Source organism: Epinephelus fuscoguttatus, linkage group LG4 (genome assembly GCF_011397635.1).
Source record: "Epinephelus fuscoguttatus linkage group LG4, E.fuscoguttatus.final_Chr_v1".
Lineage (NCBI taxonomy): Eukaryota > Metazoa > Chordata > Actinopteri > Perciformes > Serranidae > Epinephelus > Epinephelus fuscoguttatus.
Window position 1 is genome coordinate 12,184,515 of NC_064755.1, and position 18,154 is coordinate 12,202,668.

Consider the following 18,154-nt stretch of genomic DNA (forward strand, 5'->3'; position numbering starts at 1 on the left):
ACTGACCTTATTAAGAGGATTGTGTATCTGCCAGATGTGACCTATCCACAGTTAATACAGTTTGTCAATGTTATAAAACTCACTCTGTGTTAGTTACATTCATTAAGTCATGACAGGCTGCCAACTCAGTTTTATTAGCACAGTGGTGGAGTGGAGGAGAGCAGACTGATGATGCAGGTCTGGAAGTAGGAGCTAGTCACCTGACGTGCACATCAGTCAGAGCCTATATATAGAGTCTGGAGTGTGCCCACTGAATAAATAATAGGTCTTCAGTGTTTATATTAAGTAATACCTTGATTAAGTCAAATAGCAATAAATAATTAAATCAAATTGGTACTAATATGAAGCCATTAAAAACAGTTTCAGTTACTCAGATTAAGTAAAATACTAATTATCTGAAAAAATATTAAACTGGATCTAAATTTAACTTGCTAAGGATCTTTATTATGTGAATATGAATCACCACTTCGCCTTCCAGTAAGAGCCACTCTCATCATGTCAAACATTTCCATTTCTGCACAAGAATCAAAAACCTCTAGGTGTATTTAGATAGGGAGAAGCAAAATGGCAAGTAAAGGAAAAATGAAGGCACCATGAAACTATGATAAATTGTGTAACTTAATCTATTGCAAGACATTTGACTGAAGAAACCCTTTGTATCAAAGATATCTAGTGCACAGGGATGGGGAACTTGTGAGGAAAGTACTTGGCCATAATAACACAACACTGTGCCATCAAGAGGCCTCACCGAGGATTGTTTGCTTCTATTTGGATATTATTAGGACTATTGATTAAATAAATGCCATGATAACATTTAAGTTTGATGAGCTTTCAGTTTACTGGTTCATGTATATACGCTATATATTTACAAACTTATTCATCTAGTTGTTAATGCCATACCTCTATAATACTGGCCATTTTTCAGTTATAATTTGAGACTAGGAACCAGGAAAGTTAAACTGAGATGAGAGATGCTACCTTGACGACTTTAAAGACCATGAGGCCAAGGGTTTGGTCTGCCATGCTGAACTCAGCTGCTGGTAAAATTACCAAGGAGCAAAGATCAAATACAAGAAAAGCAGAACACAGTTTAAAATTTCTCTCCACCAGCTCACAGACACAACGTTCAAGTGTCTAACAATTAGTGTTGCTGACTGTGGAGGGCGACATTATGCCTTGCTGTGTACAATATGTGTACATTACCTCAGAAGTTGAGGTAGGAACCAATGACCTGCCGCAGACCCGAGTCGGAGCATACGGCGCGGACATGACGGAAGTTTAGACGGTTGCTCTGGGTGAACGAAGGGAACACTGACAGCATCGCATCAAATAAGAAATTATTCTCGCCCCCTATATTAACCCAGTTTCCCCTTTCCCTCACACATGGCGTCCAATTCTAACATAGATATTGAGGGTGCGACCCAGCATCTTCGGGACATCCTCAAGCTCGACCGTCCCGGGAACAGCACCGGTGAGTGAACCGGGAATGAAAAGCGGCTGCGCTAGTTTAGGCCGCAGAGGCTAATGGAATGCTAGCTAACTGAATTGGTACCTAGCTAACATGAGTTGGTTTAGCGCGCTGCTGTACTGGAGTAAAGTTAGCACAACAGTAGTTTCACTGTCTTCTAACAAAAGCCACCCACCGCATGGAAACACAATATAGATGTCAATGAGTGCGCACATGTATTTTTTAAAATAATTTAAATGTGGTTAGGTTTGTCGAAATGTTAGACAGCTAACTGCGCCGGAAAGGTTATTTTCGCAAGTGTTAGCAACGTTGCGAGCTAGCTTATGTCTCTGTCTATTTTCTGGGGTAGGAAAGCTGGCTATTTTGCCGCTAAGCGACGAAAATGAAGATAAAATGTTTTTTTAATCGAAATTATCTCTGTAGCACCTCCTCATTTATGACTTAAAAGCAGTAAATAGAGATGTGTCTATATAACGTATCTCTTGGCCAGATTTATTTCACTGCTATCAAGAATTAGCTCGAGCCTCCATAACTGCGTAGAAGGTCGGTGTTCTTGGCTAATTTCGACACACTCGTTTTAGGGATGTTTGTGGTTCTCTCAGACAAGTAATACTTGGTCATTTGGAAACTTAACCACTCAAAATAACCGGGTTATTGTAAGGAAGACACTACTGGCATTAGAGGAAATGGAGAAAAAGAAAGCACAGCTTTCCTTAAGTGTGGACTCAGTCGTGCTCCAGAATGTTTTGCTCCTGTACTAGCGCTATTTACCTTTGTAGTCTAGTGTTATGTTGTGTATCTGTTTTGGGCAGTACACCATATTCATATAGCTACACACAAATATACGGCTATGGACTGTGGAGGTGCAGAAACAATTGATACACATAAAAAAATACGATGAAGTATGTGATCATGTGATTAAAAGCGTTAGCAACTTTTTCAAGCTATATATTTGATTTAATCCACATTATAGCAATAGCAAAACTAAACATTGTGTATTGAATCCCTCGGACAGGATTTATATTCCAGTTGAATAGTAAAGTATTTGATCTGCTCCTGATCTTATTATTGTTAGTGAAGTATTAGCATGCGTTTTTCAGGACAAGGCTCTGCAGTAGACGTGGATTTTAGGATTTTATGCCTTTTTTAAAATCATATTTAAGTATTTGGAAAGACAGCATGCTACTCAAATGGCTCTTTCTTGATGCCAATAGATGTTTTTTTTTTACAGCAGGCATTTTGATTTGTTGTTAGAGGTAAAGAACAGGTATAGGCTAATTGATAAAATTGATTGTTAATCTGTTTATTTATTTATCTTAATATTTTTCATTGTGCAATTAAGTGATTACAGAATAAAAAAAGACAGGTACATGAACACATTAACAGCTAATTATTTAAAATAAGACCAAGACAAATGATGACAAACAAAAAGCAATACAACATAAGTTAAGACTAGAGGGTGTCTAGTAAACAAGGCACAAAAAGGAGGTCTAGCAAAAACTGGATGCAGATGGATGTGTGGTGTGGGGGGTTATGTTTGTGTTTGTTTATGTATTTGTGGTGCAATTGTAAGAGAGGATTGAGCAAATTGGGGCTCTGATTGACTGAAGTGTCCCAGTAAGTAATGTCTGTCAGCCAGCATGCACATAACTAAGCAGGAGTTTTTAACTGGAAGGGTAAACATAAATTGAATACAGCCATTATTAATGTTAATAGTTCTACCTGCAGTTTTCCTGCTGTGACGTATCAAATGTGTGTGAAAACAATATTATGCTACAGAAAGATGTGGTTTGTTTGGTGTCTGAAAGGGAGAATGATGGGATAAGCATCTCACAGACAACTTTGTCCTTACTTATAAAAGGATGTAATTGGTATGTAGGAGGAGCCTTATTAGTTGTACTTTGTTACTCTGTCCAAATTACTAAATATATTAAAAACAAAAGATAAACAACTTACTAAGAGTAATATTTATAATATCAAATAATTAGGATACAGGTGATGGTGACATGGTTTTTCTCATGGAGAATTCTTCCACCTCCCTATTTGAGTCTAGTTACTGAAGACTAGGGCAAATATTAACCTGGAATATTGATATCTTCTGAGGTGGACTTTTGTCTTTCTAATATATGAAAGTATAGTCAAAATTAATCTTGAAACACCAAATGTTTTTAAAGTTTAAAATGGATTTCTTTTACACTTATTTGTGTAAGGTTTTGTAGGTGTTACAATTCTGTATTGGTCTGTGAGCACTGTCAGAATAATACAGTAAGATACCTTTAGAACAAATATTTTCTCTTTACAGGCTTTGAATTCTCCATCTTGATATTGATTTACATCTTTGTACAGTGTTTTAACATAATCCCTGCATTTATTGTCTTTCCTCAGATGCACCATCGACTGATGGCCCAAGAATGCCATCTTTTAACGGAGAGCTGAATGGGCTATTGGGAGCAGCAGGCCTTCTGGGAGGCACTGATCGGTCCACCATGTCAGAATCTAGCAGACCCATCTCCACAGACCTCAGCAGTGCTCAGGAGTGTCAGATAATGTGAGTTCGTTCTTAGAATCAGTCACTTGTAAAACCTAGTAGTTAGGCATACTTTGTCACATGAGGCAAAAGCACATAGAGATCTCTATCTTCTGTTTAAATCTCATCATTAAAATGCAGAGACATTTTTGTAAGCACTTTTGTTATTGAGAAACTAAATCCCTATTGAACTTAAATGTATATGCTGCAATTTCAGCTGCCTTTCGGGTGATGATCGCTCCACCTGTATCCCCATCACCTCCAACAATGTGGAGATTGTGGCGAGTCAAGATTCCAGCATCAACAGCAAGGCTCGTGGCAGCAACAAGGTAAGAAGCCAAGTTGTTTCTGTAAAGTTTATAAATCAGGGGGACGGAAATAGAAATCTACAACACTGACAATGTATGAGAGTCAAAATGACTTACCAGAATGTAGTGCTTGCTTTTGGACAAGTGATTAGTTTCAGTGCTTTTTAAAAATTCAGATGTCTGCCTCTCTAATCAGGAAATAACTTTTTTTTTTAAAGAATACAAATGATCACAGAAGTATACATTTATATGAGATAAGTGTTAAGTGCAAGGTTCATTTATTGAGCTTTAACTTAATGAACTTTGTTTAGAGAACATTAATTGAATGGTTAATGTTTTATTTATTCAGGTGAAGATTCAACCTGTTGCCAAGTACGACTGGGAACACAAATATTATTATGGCAGACTGATAGCCGTGTCCAACTCCTTCCTGGCCTACGCCATCAGAGGTGAGAGTCCTGGAATGCCTTTTTTTTCTTCTATCACTTGACACAAATATCAAAAAGCACTTAAGATAAACAAGAACTACTACTACTACAGACAGTTCAGGTCATCATACCATAGTGCTTGCTTTTGGACAAGTGATTAGTTTCAGTGCTTTTAAAAATTCACATTTTCAGACTCTCTAATCAGATTTAATTTTTTAGTGAATAAAATTGCCATTTTTGCCCATTAGTCTACACTCAATAACCCATAATGACAAAGTAAAAACATTTTTTGTTTGGTTTTTGACATTTTTGCAAATTTATTTTAAATTAAAAACCGAAATCTTCCATGTACATAGGTATTCAGACCCTTTGCCATGGCAATCCAAATTATAGTCACTCTTTTGCTTTAATTCAGTGTGTTTGCTTTAATTATCCTAGTGATGTGTCAGGAACATAATCAGAGTCCATCTGTGGCAAATTGAATTGATTAGACATAATTTAGGAGAGCACACACACCTGTGTATTCCTGGATGTAGACCTCTGCGATAAAATTGTGGCGAGGCATAGATCAGGGCAGAAGAATAATACCGTAAGTACTGTAAAGTTCCAAGAATCACAGTCGCTTAAATAATTGTGAAATGGAAGAGATTTCGAACCACCAGAATTCGTTCTAAAGTTGGCTGTCAAGCAAAACTGAGTACCAACCAAGACCCCAACAGTCAGTGTAAAAGAGCTTCAGCAAGAATTGAGAATCAAGAGCTTGATTTTTTTAAGTACTTGAAGTAAGGCTTTAATAAAGTAAAAAAAAAAAGTTTAAAGTTTAAATACAGTGTATAAACATTAGTTTCTTCTTTACCTGTGGTGATGCTCACAGCAAAAGAAACATGTCATGTCACTGTCTACAGTTAACATAGGAACTATTTCCTTAGTAAAAAGTATTTCTATCAAAAACTGGTGTTTGTGTGGGTGTGTAAGAAGGAAGCAGTAAAGTATTGTCCCATTCCACTACTTATAGAAACATTTTCATATAACTTGATCAGATAGTTGCTCAACTGAATTGAGTTCTGTGATACTACGCGCCTCTTTGTCTTTTTCTTTAAACAAACATCTGTTCCCTCAGGAGCCAATAACCATGCAATGATTCGTGTCCTGAGTGTGAGTTTCGCCGAGCGCTCCCTCCTGAAGGGCTTCACTGGAGCTGTCACAGATCTGGCTTTTGCCCACCTCGACTCCTCCCTATTGGGTTGTGTAGATGAAGCGGGCAACCTGATGGTCTGGCAGCTCACCTGCACTGGAAACAAGATACTGTATCCTGACATGTGGGAGACATTGGAATGGAGTGTGTAGGAGGGTGTGCAGGTCTATGTGCGTCTCTGCAGAGTGGATGTTACTGCTTGCCTTTCCACTGTTTATTCATTGTAGTTCTGTGTGTGCTTTTTAAATGGAAATAATACTCACAGCAGCTCAAACTGCCTTGTGATTTTTACACAAATCCCTGTGTTATCATAACCTGCTTTGGTGTAGTAGTAATTACGGAAACCAATCTATCAAGAAATTGTCTTTTTTCCCCTATTTACCTTAACCCATGCTCCCTGCAGTGATCAGGTGGTGGTTCATATCCAACGGCCAGAAAACACTCCACTGAACTCTCATCGTCGCCTCATCTGGTGCCCGTTCATCCAGGATGACAATGAGGAGAACCAGGACGACACCAGCCAGACCTTAGCCCTTCTTCACGAAGACATGGTATCATTGTTTTTGCTATCAGAATGGAATCAGGAGAGAGAATATTGGGAACTTAGCATCCATAAGTTTACCATCTTTTTTCTAGGCTGAGGTGTGGGACCTGGAAGTCTTGAGGGCCAACAACAGCAGTTGGCCTGTCGATTACACGGATGTAAAAGAAGGCCTCATCACAGTCAAGGGACATAACCAGGTAGGAGTCAGGATAAAACTGCAATGTAAGAATTTTTGCAGAATGTTTGACAATATGCAAAATTATTTTCAGTACTAAAAATGTTGTTAATTTTCATTAGAAAAATAAAACCACAATAACAACAAGTACAAAGTGGTGTGCTGTATGATTTTGGGTTTGTTAGAAGCATTATTTGCAGTACTGATTGTGTATGTTGCCCCTCCAGCGAGTCAGTGAAGGGGCCCTGTCTCCAGATGGAACGGTGTTAGCCACAGCCAGCCATGATGGATACATCAAGTTCTGGCAGATATACATTGAGGGGGGACAGGATAAGCCAAGGTAAGCAAGGAGGGAGGTTTTCTAATGAGCATTATGATACTGTCATATTTATTTTTATACATTATCATGTAATGTAAATGTTATTTCCTTTAACCAAAAAATAGCTGAATGTAATGAAACATGAGGTCCATGTTGTAGTCTGTCACTTACTGACTTATTGTCTTTTTTGGCCCTTACCAACTTTGTTGTTGTGGTTTTCTTAACTTCTTCACTTTACCACTTCTCTTCACACTGTCTAGATGTCTTCATGAATTGCGGCCCCACGGAGGACGTCCCCTTTCCTGCCTTCTTTTCTGTGACAACCACAAAAGACAGGACCCAGAGTTAGTATACACCAGTGCACACACAGTTTTCAGTTAAAATTGTGACATCTGAAGCTTTTGCCTTAAATTTTAGGTCTTTACATTGTCTTTGTCACCTCTGGTCCTTCCACGTTGCAGAGTTCCTTTCTGGCGGTTCCTCATAACCGGAGCGGATCAGAACCAGGAGTTGAAAATGTGGTGCACAGTTTCCTGGACCTGTTTACAGACCATCAGGTCATTGCTTTTCTTCATCATTAAAAATTGAAATCCTATTTATGCACTGTATCCTGTAATAAAACATGACCTTACTAAATGTCTTCCTGGAAGTCTCCCATCAAATTGGTGCTTCATACCAGTCCAAATTTAGTTCTCAAATAAAGAGATGTGTTGAAGACTATTCCTGCTATCTGAAGCTCATCCTATTAATTTCCACTGTTGTTTAAGAGCAGCAGATTTAAAGGTACTAATGGTGGTTCTTCATTGTTTAGGTTTTCTCCAGATCTGTTCAACTCATCAGTTCTGCCGAGTCTGAAGGCCAGTGTGGACCTCTCTGCTGAGTATCTTATCCTCACCGATGTACAGAGGAAGGTCAGCCCAGTGTTTTCAGTTTGCTTTAAATAATGTTCACAAACACTATTATTTTTATGCCCCCACGCCGGCGATAGTCGTAGCCAGAGGCATTATGTTTTTGGGTCATCTGTTTGTCTGTCCCATCCTCGTGAACATGACATTTCAAGAATGCCTTGAGGGGTTTTATTTAAACAGTTGTTCACTTGGACTCAATAATTTGCTGATAAGATTTTGGTGGTCAAAGGTCAAGGTCACAGTGACCTTGCAAATGTGTCATTCTCGTGAATGTCATATCCCAGGAACATATTGAGGGAATTCCTTCAAATTTGGTACAATTGTTAACTTTGATACAAGGATGAACTGATCAGATATTGGTGATCAAAGATCACTGTGACCTTGTGTCTGTCTAATTTTCGTGAAAGCAACATCTCAAGAAGGCCTTGAGGGAGTTTCCTCAGTTTCAACATAAATGTTCATTTGGAGTTAATAATGAATTCATCAGATTTTGGTGGTTGGAGGTCAAAGGTCAAGGTCACTGTGACCTCATAAAACATGTTTTTGGCCACATCTCAAAAATTCATACACTAATTATGAAAAAAATTCACACAGATGTCTGTTAGGATAAAATGATGAAGTGATGACCGTTTATATCCAAAAGGTCAAAGGTCAGCTTCACTCTGACATCATAATGCTCTGCAAAAACACTTTGCTGGCCATTATTTAGCACCATAACTCAGGAACAGAAGGGCTAAGGTCAGGTACTGAATTACCAGATACTGAATTGGTGATACTAATTTTGGGTGCCCACCTTGAAACTTTGCTAATTTTATATATCTTCTGTGCTACTTGGGGAAAGATATGTGTGAAGCGTCCACATTCTGACAGACATGAATATAAAGTGTAAGAGAAACTTGACAGGTTCATGGAAGCATGCAACTGCAAGGCCGTAATTCTAGTTTTCTTTAGCCTATATTTAACTAGGATCCATCCCTTTGAGATAAAAAAAATTCTCCTTTCAAGGGAGTCCTGGCCAAGATAGGTAGCAACACAAGATAAAAACAAGTGATTGTAAACAGACACAAAACAGAAAAAAACAAGACAGTACTACAATATAAAACATCCCAGTGAACAAAGTGCTGTACAAGCCACGTATCCAAAATGTCAGATAATTAAACAGACAGTTAAACACTAGTTGAATTAAATCTTGGACTATGCCACATCTGAGAGAGACCGTTTAGTCAATTTTGTTTAAGAGGCCGCTCTTTGTAAAACTAGGGTTAGTCTGTCCGTGAAAGTGGCCCATTATTTTTGATGTGTTGGACTTGGTTTCTGGACATTTTCCCTGCCACCCACATAACTGCTTTATACTAGGCTGATGTCTTTTGTTGCCAGGTTCTGTATGTGATGGAGTTGCGGCAGGATCTGGAGAAAGGCAAGGCCAGTTTCACAGCGGTGTCAGAGTTCCTGCTGACCCACCCAGTGCTCAGCTTTGGGGTCCGGGATGTTGCCCACAGCCGATTGCGACACACTGAGGTCCTCACTGCAGAGGAGGAGAGCGAGAGCATGACAACAGGTGTGCAAATTCACTCACACAAACACACACACACACACACACACACACACACACACACACGCTTGATAAACAAAAAAAAAGCAAGTAACTCTTTTCACTCCTGTAATCTTTGATCTTCCCTGTAACACATGGTTATATTTAAAACAAGCAATTCATTTGCTTTCAGCTTTCAGTTGGGACTTTTTGGGAACACTATTGAATTAAAATGTGCATTAAATATGTAGCAGCATTGATCCCAGTTAACACAGCATTACTTGTGTGTGCGTGCGTGCATGCATGCGTGTGTGTGTGTGTATTTGTGTTTTCTTTCAGAGGGCACTCAAGGACCCACAGAGTCTAAGTCTGGGATACAAATAAAACTCTACTGTGTTCACACCAAGTAAGTTTCCTTCCACTGCCTGATGTCAGCGTTAAGATCAAATTTGCTTGAGCTGAGCTTTATTGTCGCCAAGGGGCAGTGTGGTTACAGTTTCCAAACACCAAAGACTAGCTTTTCATTTGGAACAGTCAAGTGAAGTCTTAATAATCACAGTCGTCTTAAATTAGCGCGTTTGTGTCTGTATTTGTTTTCAGGAGTCTGCAGGATGTCCAGATCTGGTTTCAGCCCAACTTGGGTTCCAGCTCTGCAGCCTTCCTGCCCCATTCTGATTCCCAAGATGGTTTTGGTAAGTCACACTCCCAAGAAGTCAAAAAAGAACATGTGCGAAGGACAAATCTTTATTTGTACGTTTCTTTCTCATAGTGGGCATTTGTTAACTTCTGTGAATTCTCCTGCAGAAACTGTGAAAAGATAAAAGCTATAGAGGTTTAGTTCAGATAGAAATACATTGGGATGGGTTAATATTAAATTAGTTATTTTTAAAAACAGGTATGCAATGTAACTTAAGAGCTGACTTATCCAGCGTGTTAAACATTTAACTCAGTCTTTTACTAAAGGGATAAATATTTTCATTATTGGAGCAAGTTTTTGTATTTAACTCTTGCGCTTCTTTCTGATCTTCCCCCTTTCATTTCACTGTCTCATCTCCTCCATCCTTTGATTTGGTCTTTGACCTTAGATTTCATTAAATGTTTCAGTGCGAAATTATTATAGAAATCGTGGATTATGAATATGAAAAGATGCTATAAAGACACATTGGTTTATTTGCTTTACATGTTTCACATGGCACCTTGAGTGTATGCCTTCTTTGTATGTCAAATATCACCTAACAAATGAAGCACTCTTTGATTCTGTGTCCAGCAGGGTTTTCAGACCATCTTACTGACCAGAGCTCTGACAAGGAATCAGGAAGTGGCTCCCAGACTGACCTAAGGAAGATCCCATCGCTTCCTGCTCCCACTGACTTCCTGTCAAACTCAGGCGCCAGCAGTGGGACCAAGCTGATGACTCCTGACGCCTTCATGACACCAAGTACTTCGGTAAAAACACTTTTTATTCTGCTGTTCTCTATCTTTCTATGGGCTGTCTGGTTGATGTTTGACTCCAGCATGCAGTTTACAAAATAGTCAAAACACTTGAACAGAACACCGTGCTTCAAACATTTTCGTATTTGTTGCCTAGCAACATCTGGCCCCATGAATAGCACCTTCTCCCACGTATCGGTTGAGTGATGCTACCGGCATTCAGCAGACACAAGCCCATAGTCCTGTTTATACACAGTCTTTACAAACTAAAGACCAACTTGCCTACTGACTGTGGCTGATAGAGTTTACATGGAGACACAACTTTAAAGAGCCAAAGATAAAGTGGGTCTTCAGTTTTATCCACGTGTGAGGCGCAAGGCTGGGAGGTAACTGAAGGATGAGATTTGTGTTATTACTAGACAAAACAAGACTCTCTGATAACATTTTTTCTAAAGATTTTCATCATTAATGTGACTGTCATGGATTCATTTGGGTTGGGACATGACCCATCCGAGTTGTCTACAGGTTTCTTTACTTTTGTCCAGTTTCATGCAATCTCCTACAAAATGTTAAAGGAATACTTTGATCACTGTGATCATCAAAATGATGATTTCTCTATCTATTACTTAACCCGTGTTTCGCTGAATTCTTGAAGAAAATTTTGTTTTCTGTCATGACTCCACAGTGAACGAAGAATCCAAAAATGGAAAATATTCTTGATGAATTGGAATAAAGGGGGGCTGTGTTAAATAACAGCAAAACCTTATCAAAATATCCATTTACAAAATCTCACACACCAGTGCGGTACAATCAGAGTCTCATTTGTCCAGTTGTATTTTCAGCTGCACGCACATGCGTGTGAGAGTTTTTATATGCAAGGGTTTTAACTAACAACTGGATAAATGAGACCTGGATTATACTGCAAGAATTGTGTGGGAGTTTGTAAACAGATGTTTTGATATAGTTTTGGCCCCAGTTTACTATAGTTCATCAAAAATTTCTTTGTTTTTGGATTCCTCATTCACTCTGGAGGCATGCAAGAAAAAGCTATTCAAATGATCATTTTGTGGGTGAAGTATTCTTTGAACTGATGAACATCAGAAAGTATGACAAGGTAAATAATGCAGGATAATGTAGAAAGTAGTGTTTTGAGTAGTTTTTTTCCCAGAAACACTTCATTGTATTTGCTGCTTGTAAATCACTTTTTTGTCACCTCCCAGGTACCGGCCTCTCCTGGCAGCAGTGCCAGCAGTCTGACTATTGTGACAGCTATCAGCAGCAACTCGGACTCAACTAACAGGTGAGCTTTTCTATGCAGTTTAGAAGAATAAGAGGTCAGTCGTGACTAGCACATGTATTTTATAATCTGGCAATATAACAACATTCCTTTTGTCTGTATCCTAATCACATGCACTTAGGATCTCAGCTGGAAATTGGATTGTATGGATTGTTACATTTTCATCATGAAACTTTTTGATTGCTTCTTAACTCTCGTTACTCCAGTCACATAGAACTTACTGGGTATTTTGTTACCTCAACAGCTATTTTCTTTTATGTTAGCAATGGTATGCTAATGGTATGTTTGAGTTTAAATTTTTGACCGTCAGTACTCGCTACATGTTAGTTGCTTTCTTTCTCATTTCTCAATTCTTCTTCCTCAACTCTGTTTATCCTGCCTGAAATCAGACAGAATTTTCAGCTCCCTACACTTTCCATCTTCAGTCTGACAATGCCTCCACTCTAAACGACTTCCATAAGGGAGGGGGATTGGATTTTCTTCACAACCAATTTCTAGAGACCAACTTAATGTATCTGCCAGAATCTTATGTCATTTTAAGTCCCCACTGATGATCTGTTTTGCCAGGGTTTTAGGAGTGGAGTGAATCGAAGTAAAATAAACTACGATGTCAGGCGATATTGAGAAGACATGTTGCTTTTGAACAACTTCCATAGTGGCGTCTTTCTCGGCGTTCACTGTTGTTGTTATTACTACTCATTGATTTCAGCGCACCATTTGACGACGCTTGACAACAGCTTGACATTAGTTCCACCCATGGCGCTGATTCCCCCCAAGGTGCTCATTGGTTGTTTGTTATATTAACTGAGAAACCGCTGTTTCATGTCACAATGCCAGATGAATCAGTGAACTTGAACTTGGTGCAGTAGGCATATTCAAAGGTCTGGACCCAGACAACTGTTTATCAACTATAGAATAACAACCTCTGATCACACATGTGAACGTGTATCCCAGAGTACAGTGTGTCTGTGTTTTTTTTGTATGCAGAGCTATAGACGATGTGAGTCAGAGTCCTAACAGAGCAGAGAACAACAGCAGCAGCAGTTTGGCAGTCTCCACCTCCACCAGCAGCCCAAGAGCTGCCTCTGCTGTGCTGCTGCCTGGACTGGAGAGCCTACAAGTAAGACTGGACACTCTCCTGCTTCTACCAGCCTCTTAATATTCTGAACAGCATGGTCTTTTTTCATAACACTCCTCATCTCCATCTCCAGGCTTTAGCGTCCCCTAGTGGTCCTCTTGCACTCGACAGCCCTCAGGTTCTGGATTCTCCCCTCCTGCCACCTCTGGCTTCTCCGACCAGGGCGCGCTCCCCTGATGTCATTTCCTCAGCCTCCACAGCCATGTCCCAGGACATGCCGGAGATTGCATCTCAGACTCTGCAGCTTCAGCGTGGAATGGTGTCAAGCTTGGAGCCCTTACCTCTTTCTGCCCTTCAGACAGACAGCATGGCCTCTGCTGCATCTGCGCTGCACCTTCTCACCTCACCACGTACAGCCAACAGCAACAGGTATGTTGATGACAAGCAATGATAATGTAACCTACACAAAAATAAATGCTGATTTAATGGTCCCAATGAGAAACAACTCTTAAACTGTAAGCAAGGTCGATAAGTCCATCTGTCTGTCTGCTTTTAAACAAATGCACTCCAAAATACGAAACACACTTGCAAAAACACCAGTACTGGCCTTTAAATTGACAAGACTGTTGTGTTTTTTGTTTCAGCCTGTTGCCCCTCGAACTCGGAGGTGCTGATGGACCAGTGGGCGGGGCCGTAGAGTCAGAGCCCAGACTCAGTCACACCCCATCTTTACTTGAGAACGCCTTATCACAGGAGAACCCTGGGGTTGGTGGAGGGTCCTCAGATGGTAGTGTTAGCCACACACCTTGGCCAGCTGCACCCGATATCACGAGAGAAACCAGGAACAGTCTAAGAGACAACGGTCTTGGTGACTGGTAAGAATTTGCATGTACAAATACATACTTTAAACATAAACATCTACATGAAGGATTTAACAAAGTTCTAAAAACGTATTTTCAAAATTTGACCACCACTTTACTTTTGAGAAAATGACTATAAAAGTCTCAAGCATTTCATAATGTTTTGTAGGATTGTAACTGCTTGTGTTCTTCCAAACATGGGAAATTATTACTGGTATAGCAGTTTTGTTCACTATTTCCAAAACCCTTAACATACAAAAGAAAATAAAGCATCTGGACATGAACACACATTAACATAAACAAGCATTTGCATAAGGCTTGCAAGCATATAGTAAATGGATGACATGGCATTGACGAAATGACTCGGTCAGTGTTTATATCTGTTGAAATTATGAAAGCAGTGTGAAAAACAAATTTAAGAGAGGTTTGTGCCTTGTGTGTCTACTGTGTTGTAGTTCAAGAGAGGAGTCAAACGACAGACATTTGAGCTCACCTTACCATCGACGCTCCTATCACCTCACACAGAATGACAGTCAGGAAGCTGGCGCAGAGCAGAGGTAACACAAATAAACAAGCAGTCTCTTTGTTAATGCAACTACGACACGCCGGTGTCATCCTAGATGATGTCACAAGACGAGGAGCAACACAAATTCAGCACTTTATTGATAACATTCTGATTTTATTGATTTTTTATTAGAGAGTATGTGGTATACACTCTGCTACACAGATTACAGCAGCTGTCTTATTCTGTGTGTATCTGTATGTTTCTGTCTTTGACCCAGTGACCCTGATGATGAGGTGGCCAGCCTTGCATCATCCTCAGGAAACTGTGGTTCTCGTTCTTCTCACAGACTACCGGTTAAGGACTGGAAGACCTCGCCACGAGGCTCGCCAAAAGTAAAGAGGAAGACCAAGAAAGATGACAGGTATGAGCATGAAGTATGAGAGTATGAAGTTTGGATGTAATAAAGACAATTAAGTAGATCTGTGACGTGCGTGTGTGACATGTAGTTGAAAGAGTGGTACAAAGTGATGTAGAGAAAAAGTTGAGTTGAGAAACAATGTTTAGCTTGTGTCATTTGATATTTTGAATGCAGCATAAATCCCTAGTTTGAGGTAAAAGCAATATAAATAGGAATTAAGATATGCACCGGGCCTCTTGAAATGAGTCACCTGCTGTTTTTATCACAATGAATCAGTCATTTCCATATTTGTTATTACACCCACTCTTAAATGTAAAAAGTCTGTACAAATGGTACTTTTTTATTGGTAGAAAATCAGATCTATCTTAAATTGTCTTTTTAAACTCGCTTTAATGATTGATGATGCTGTCAGTGAGTGCATCAGGAAATTGTCAGACAGTCACTTAGGCTTGGTCATAATAGGTTGTTGACTGACAGAGGGAAGAGATTAGTTACACTTAAATTACTGTTAAGATGCAGTTTTATGTGGACTGATTGTCACATCAAGTAGCAAAATAATCAAGACTGCTTTTAATTCATCCCGTAAAGCCACAGTTGGTAAGATTTATGAAAATAATGTTTTGCCATGTTTGCTAAATATATTGGAATTTGCTAGAATCTATTGTGGCACACCAAAAACAGCCAATCAGAGCGGAGTCGTCTCTGACACAACTGTTAATCATGTTAGTCACTGCCCGTGATCTGTGGACAAACTGTCAAATGAGGCAGTGATGATCAAATATGAGTCGAGATTCTGTTGCTGCATTGCCTGTTTCTCACCTCAGATGTTTTCAGAAGCATATTTTATTGAACTGTGTAGCTATAAAACAAGAAAGTTTGCTGTGGCTCCTGGGGGGTGCTGGGTTTCAGCTCGATTGTTTACAACATGGTGGCAGAGTCACAAAATTTCTCATTTTAAAGCTAACCAATACACTACAGTTTGTTTCTAAAAACATTTGAGGTGAGAATGAGCAATGCAGGGACAGAATCTTGATTCATATTTGACCAGGAGCACTGCTTAGGTTGACAGATTGAGCAGTTCACAAGCAGCGACTTAACGTAACTGACAGATGTGTTAGAGATTCTCTGGCCTCTGATTGGTCTTGATCATGTGCAGAAATGACATTAGAGGAGTTACAAGGTAATGGATTTTTTTCCCACAGATAATCTGTGTCATTTAATGCTGTGTGGACATAATGACAGTTTCAACAAATATGACTTAGTTATTTTATATATAAGTTACCAACTAAAGCTTTAGCAACTGTGGTTATGTGGATTGTCAAGATTAAACTAAGACCAGGTTAAAAATGTGTTTGTAGCTCCAGATATTTTTTTTATTACTAATGGTATTTAGTGGAATATTTGGCTACAGTTAATTGGCTTTCTTCAAGTCTTGGTAATGGAGTCACAAGCCCCTTTTACACTACCTCTTCAAGGTGGGAATTTCCCACCGATGTATCACCTTGCCATTCTGTATAAACGGTACAATTGCGTAATTGGTGGACAGAGTTGTCTCACCTTTAAGGCGGCATCAGAGGTAGTAGCAGCACTGAAACAATGTCTGTAAAAAAGGGACAGCCAGGTGACAGCTGGCAGGACAGGGACCGTGGGTGGGACGTGGGTGATGTTTTGACACCGTGTTATGTGTACGACCCTTGGGGAGATTTAAAAAGTAGCTACTGCTAGCAGTCAGCAGCTAACTCAAAGAAGAAGAACAGCAACTGAAAATGTCCGCAAGCTCACGTTTGTTACATGTCACACTAGAGGCTGACGCTGTTGTGTTTCATGTCATGCCTGTCACGCCTCTTTTGCTTCCCTGATGCTGGCATACTGCCTAAAATCATACAGTGGAGTGGAATAATGCTGACATTGTTTGGTTCTCTGGTAAAATGCAAATACGGTATAAACACACACATAAACATATAAACAGAAAACCTGATTTGTGTCATTGGTTTAAGTATTATCAATAAAAGTGTTTGCCTCTTCTTTCTCCTTTGTCCTCAGTGAATCATCTCAGTCCAGGCAAATGGACTCTGGTCAGGTAAGGTGATCATAAAACATATTGGCCAGCTTCTTTTATATTCATTGATTGCCACAATGATACCATGTATGGATGAAAAGTTATTTTGTATTTTAAAATGATTTGTACTCTTGGAAACGCATTATAAGTAACTGTAACCATTAATTGATTTTTGGCCACTAGGGGACAGCAAATATCAAAACAAGTGGGCAGATGCTGATCCACTAGCTTTTATATTCACTTTCAATCTCTTAGCAAATTATTGTCTACTTATATCAGCATTAAAGTCAAAAAAATCATTTGAGTGTAATTCATTTGTTTCAGCAGCACTTTCCCTTGGTCCACTTTGTCTCCTTTTTCAATTATTGTTTCCATTCCATAGATAAATGCAGAAGTACAGGATGAGTTGTTGATGCTGCTGCGCAGCCAGCAGAGGGAGTTGACTGAACTGCGAGGACAGATTGAAGCTATGCAGAGCACTATTATGGCCCAAGTAGAGCACGTCCTTACCAACCACCAGGAACAAGAGCGTATCCTTCAGTCTTTTCTTACTCATTGTTTTGGTAGTTTCTTCAGTTAACATTTCATCACTCATAAAACTTTTTCCAGTAAGCACTAACTTTAAAAGTGAGTACACAAGGTCACCTAAGGCTTCAAAGAGGGTGGTGTCTACATAATTGTATGTATGAATTGTATGAAGTTTTTGTAACAGTACACATGTAGGACTTGATGATGAGCCTTTCACATGATATTCTTGTGAGCCTTGACCTTTCATGACCTCAGAACGCAGACTAGAGCGAGTTCTTGCAGAGAGTCAGAATCATCAGCAGCAGCTTCAGGAACAACTCAGCCAGCAGCTCAGCCACACCCTCAGCACGGTGCTAACCAACAGAATGGACAAAGTGCTACGAGAGGAGATGAAGAAAACAGTCCCACAAAGTAAGCACACACAAACAAACATCAACAAGGAAAAAAAATCAGCAATCACAGAGTCAAATGTAACAAAGCCGAGCTTTACCCTGCTGAAATAAAGTAGACTGTATGTAGGAGCAGTTGTCCACATTTGTTACCACACGATGGTTGTATCACACCATTTTGTTTTT

At 39.5% G+C, this 18,154-nt stretch overlaps 1 protein-coding gene across 1 annotated transcript in view; it reads left to right on the forward strand.

Moving 5' to 3' along the window:
- The first annotated feature begins 1,243 nt into the window (after window positions 1–1,243).
- Window positions 1,244–18,154, forward strand: part of edc4 (enhancer of mRNA decapping 4) — a 35,245-nt gene continuing 18,334 nt past the window's right edge. The window contains exons 1-24 of the mRNA XM_049574132.1: window positions 1,244–1,471; window positions 3,854–4,016; window positions 4,213–4,324; window positions 4,653–4,752; window positions 5,852–6,038; window positions 6,330–6,477; window positions 6,563–6,667; window positions 6,873–6,985; window positions 7,225–7,308; window positions 7,426–7,521; window positions 7,776–7,875; window positions 9,250–9,430; window positions 9,743–9,809; window positions 10,004–10,095; window positions 10,671–10,849; window positions 12,055–12,134; window positions 13,119–13,251; window positions 13,343–13,638; window positions 13,854–14,084; window positions 14,525–14,626; window positions 14,852–14,995; window positions 17,036–17,072; window positions 17,434–17,581; window positions 17,835–17,990. Coding sequence (XP_049430089.1) covers window positions 1,384–1,471; window positions 3,854–4,016; window positions 4,213–4,324; window positions 4,653–4,752; window positions 5,852–6,038; window positions 6,330–6,477; window positions 6,563–6,667; window positions 6,873–6,985; window positions 7,225–7,308; window positions 7,426–7,521; window positions 7,776–7,875; window positions 9,250–9,430; window positions 9,743–9,809; window positions 10,004–10,095; window positions 10,671–10,849; window positions 12,055–12,134; window positions 13,119–13,251; window positions 13,343–13,638; window positions 13,854–14,084; window positions 14,525–14,626; window positions 14,852–14,995; window positions 17,036–17,072; window positions 17,434–17,581; window positions 17,835–17,990 — 3,142 coding nt within the window. The 5' untranslated portion in view covers window positions 1,244–1,383. The remainder of the gene's footprint in view (window positions 1,472–3,853; window positions 4,017–4,212; window positions 4,325–4,652; window positions 4,753–5,851; window positions 6,039–6,329; window positions 6,478–6,562; window positions 6,668–6,872; window positions 6,986–7,224; window positions 7,309–7,425; window positions 7,522–7,775; window positions 7,876–9,249; window positions 9,431–9,742; window positions 9,810–10,003; window positions 10,096–10,670; window positions 10,850–12,054; window positions 12,135–13,118; window positions 13,252–13,342; window positions 13,639–13,853; window positions 14,085–14,524; window positions 14,627–14,851; window positions 14,996–17,035; window positions 17,073–17,433; window positions 17,582–17,834; window positions 17,991–18,154) is intronic.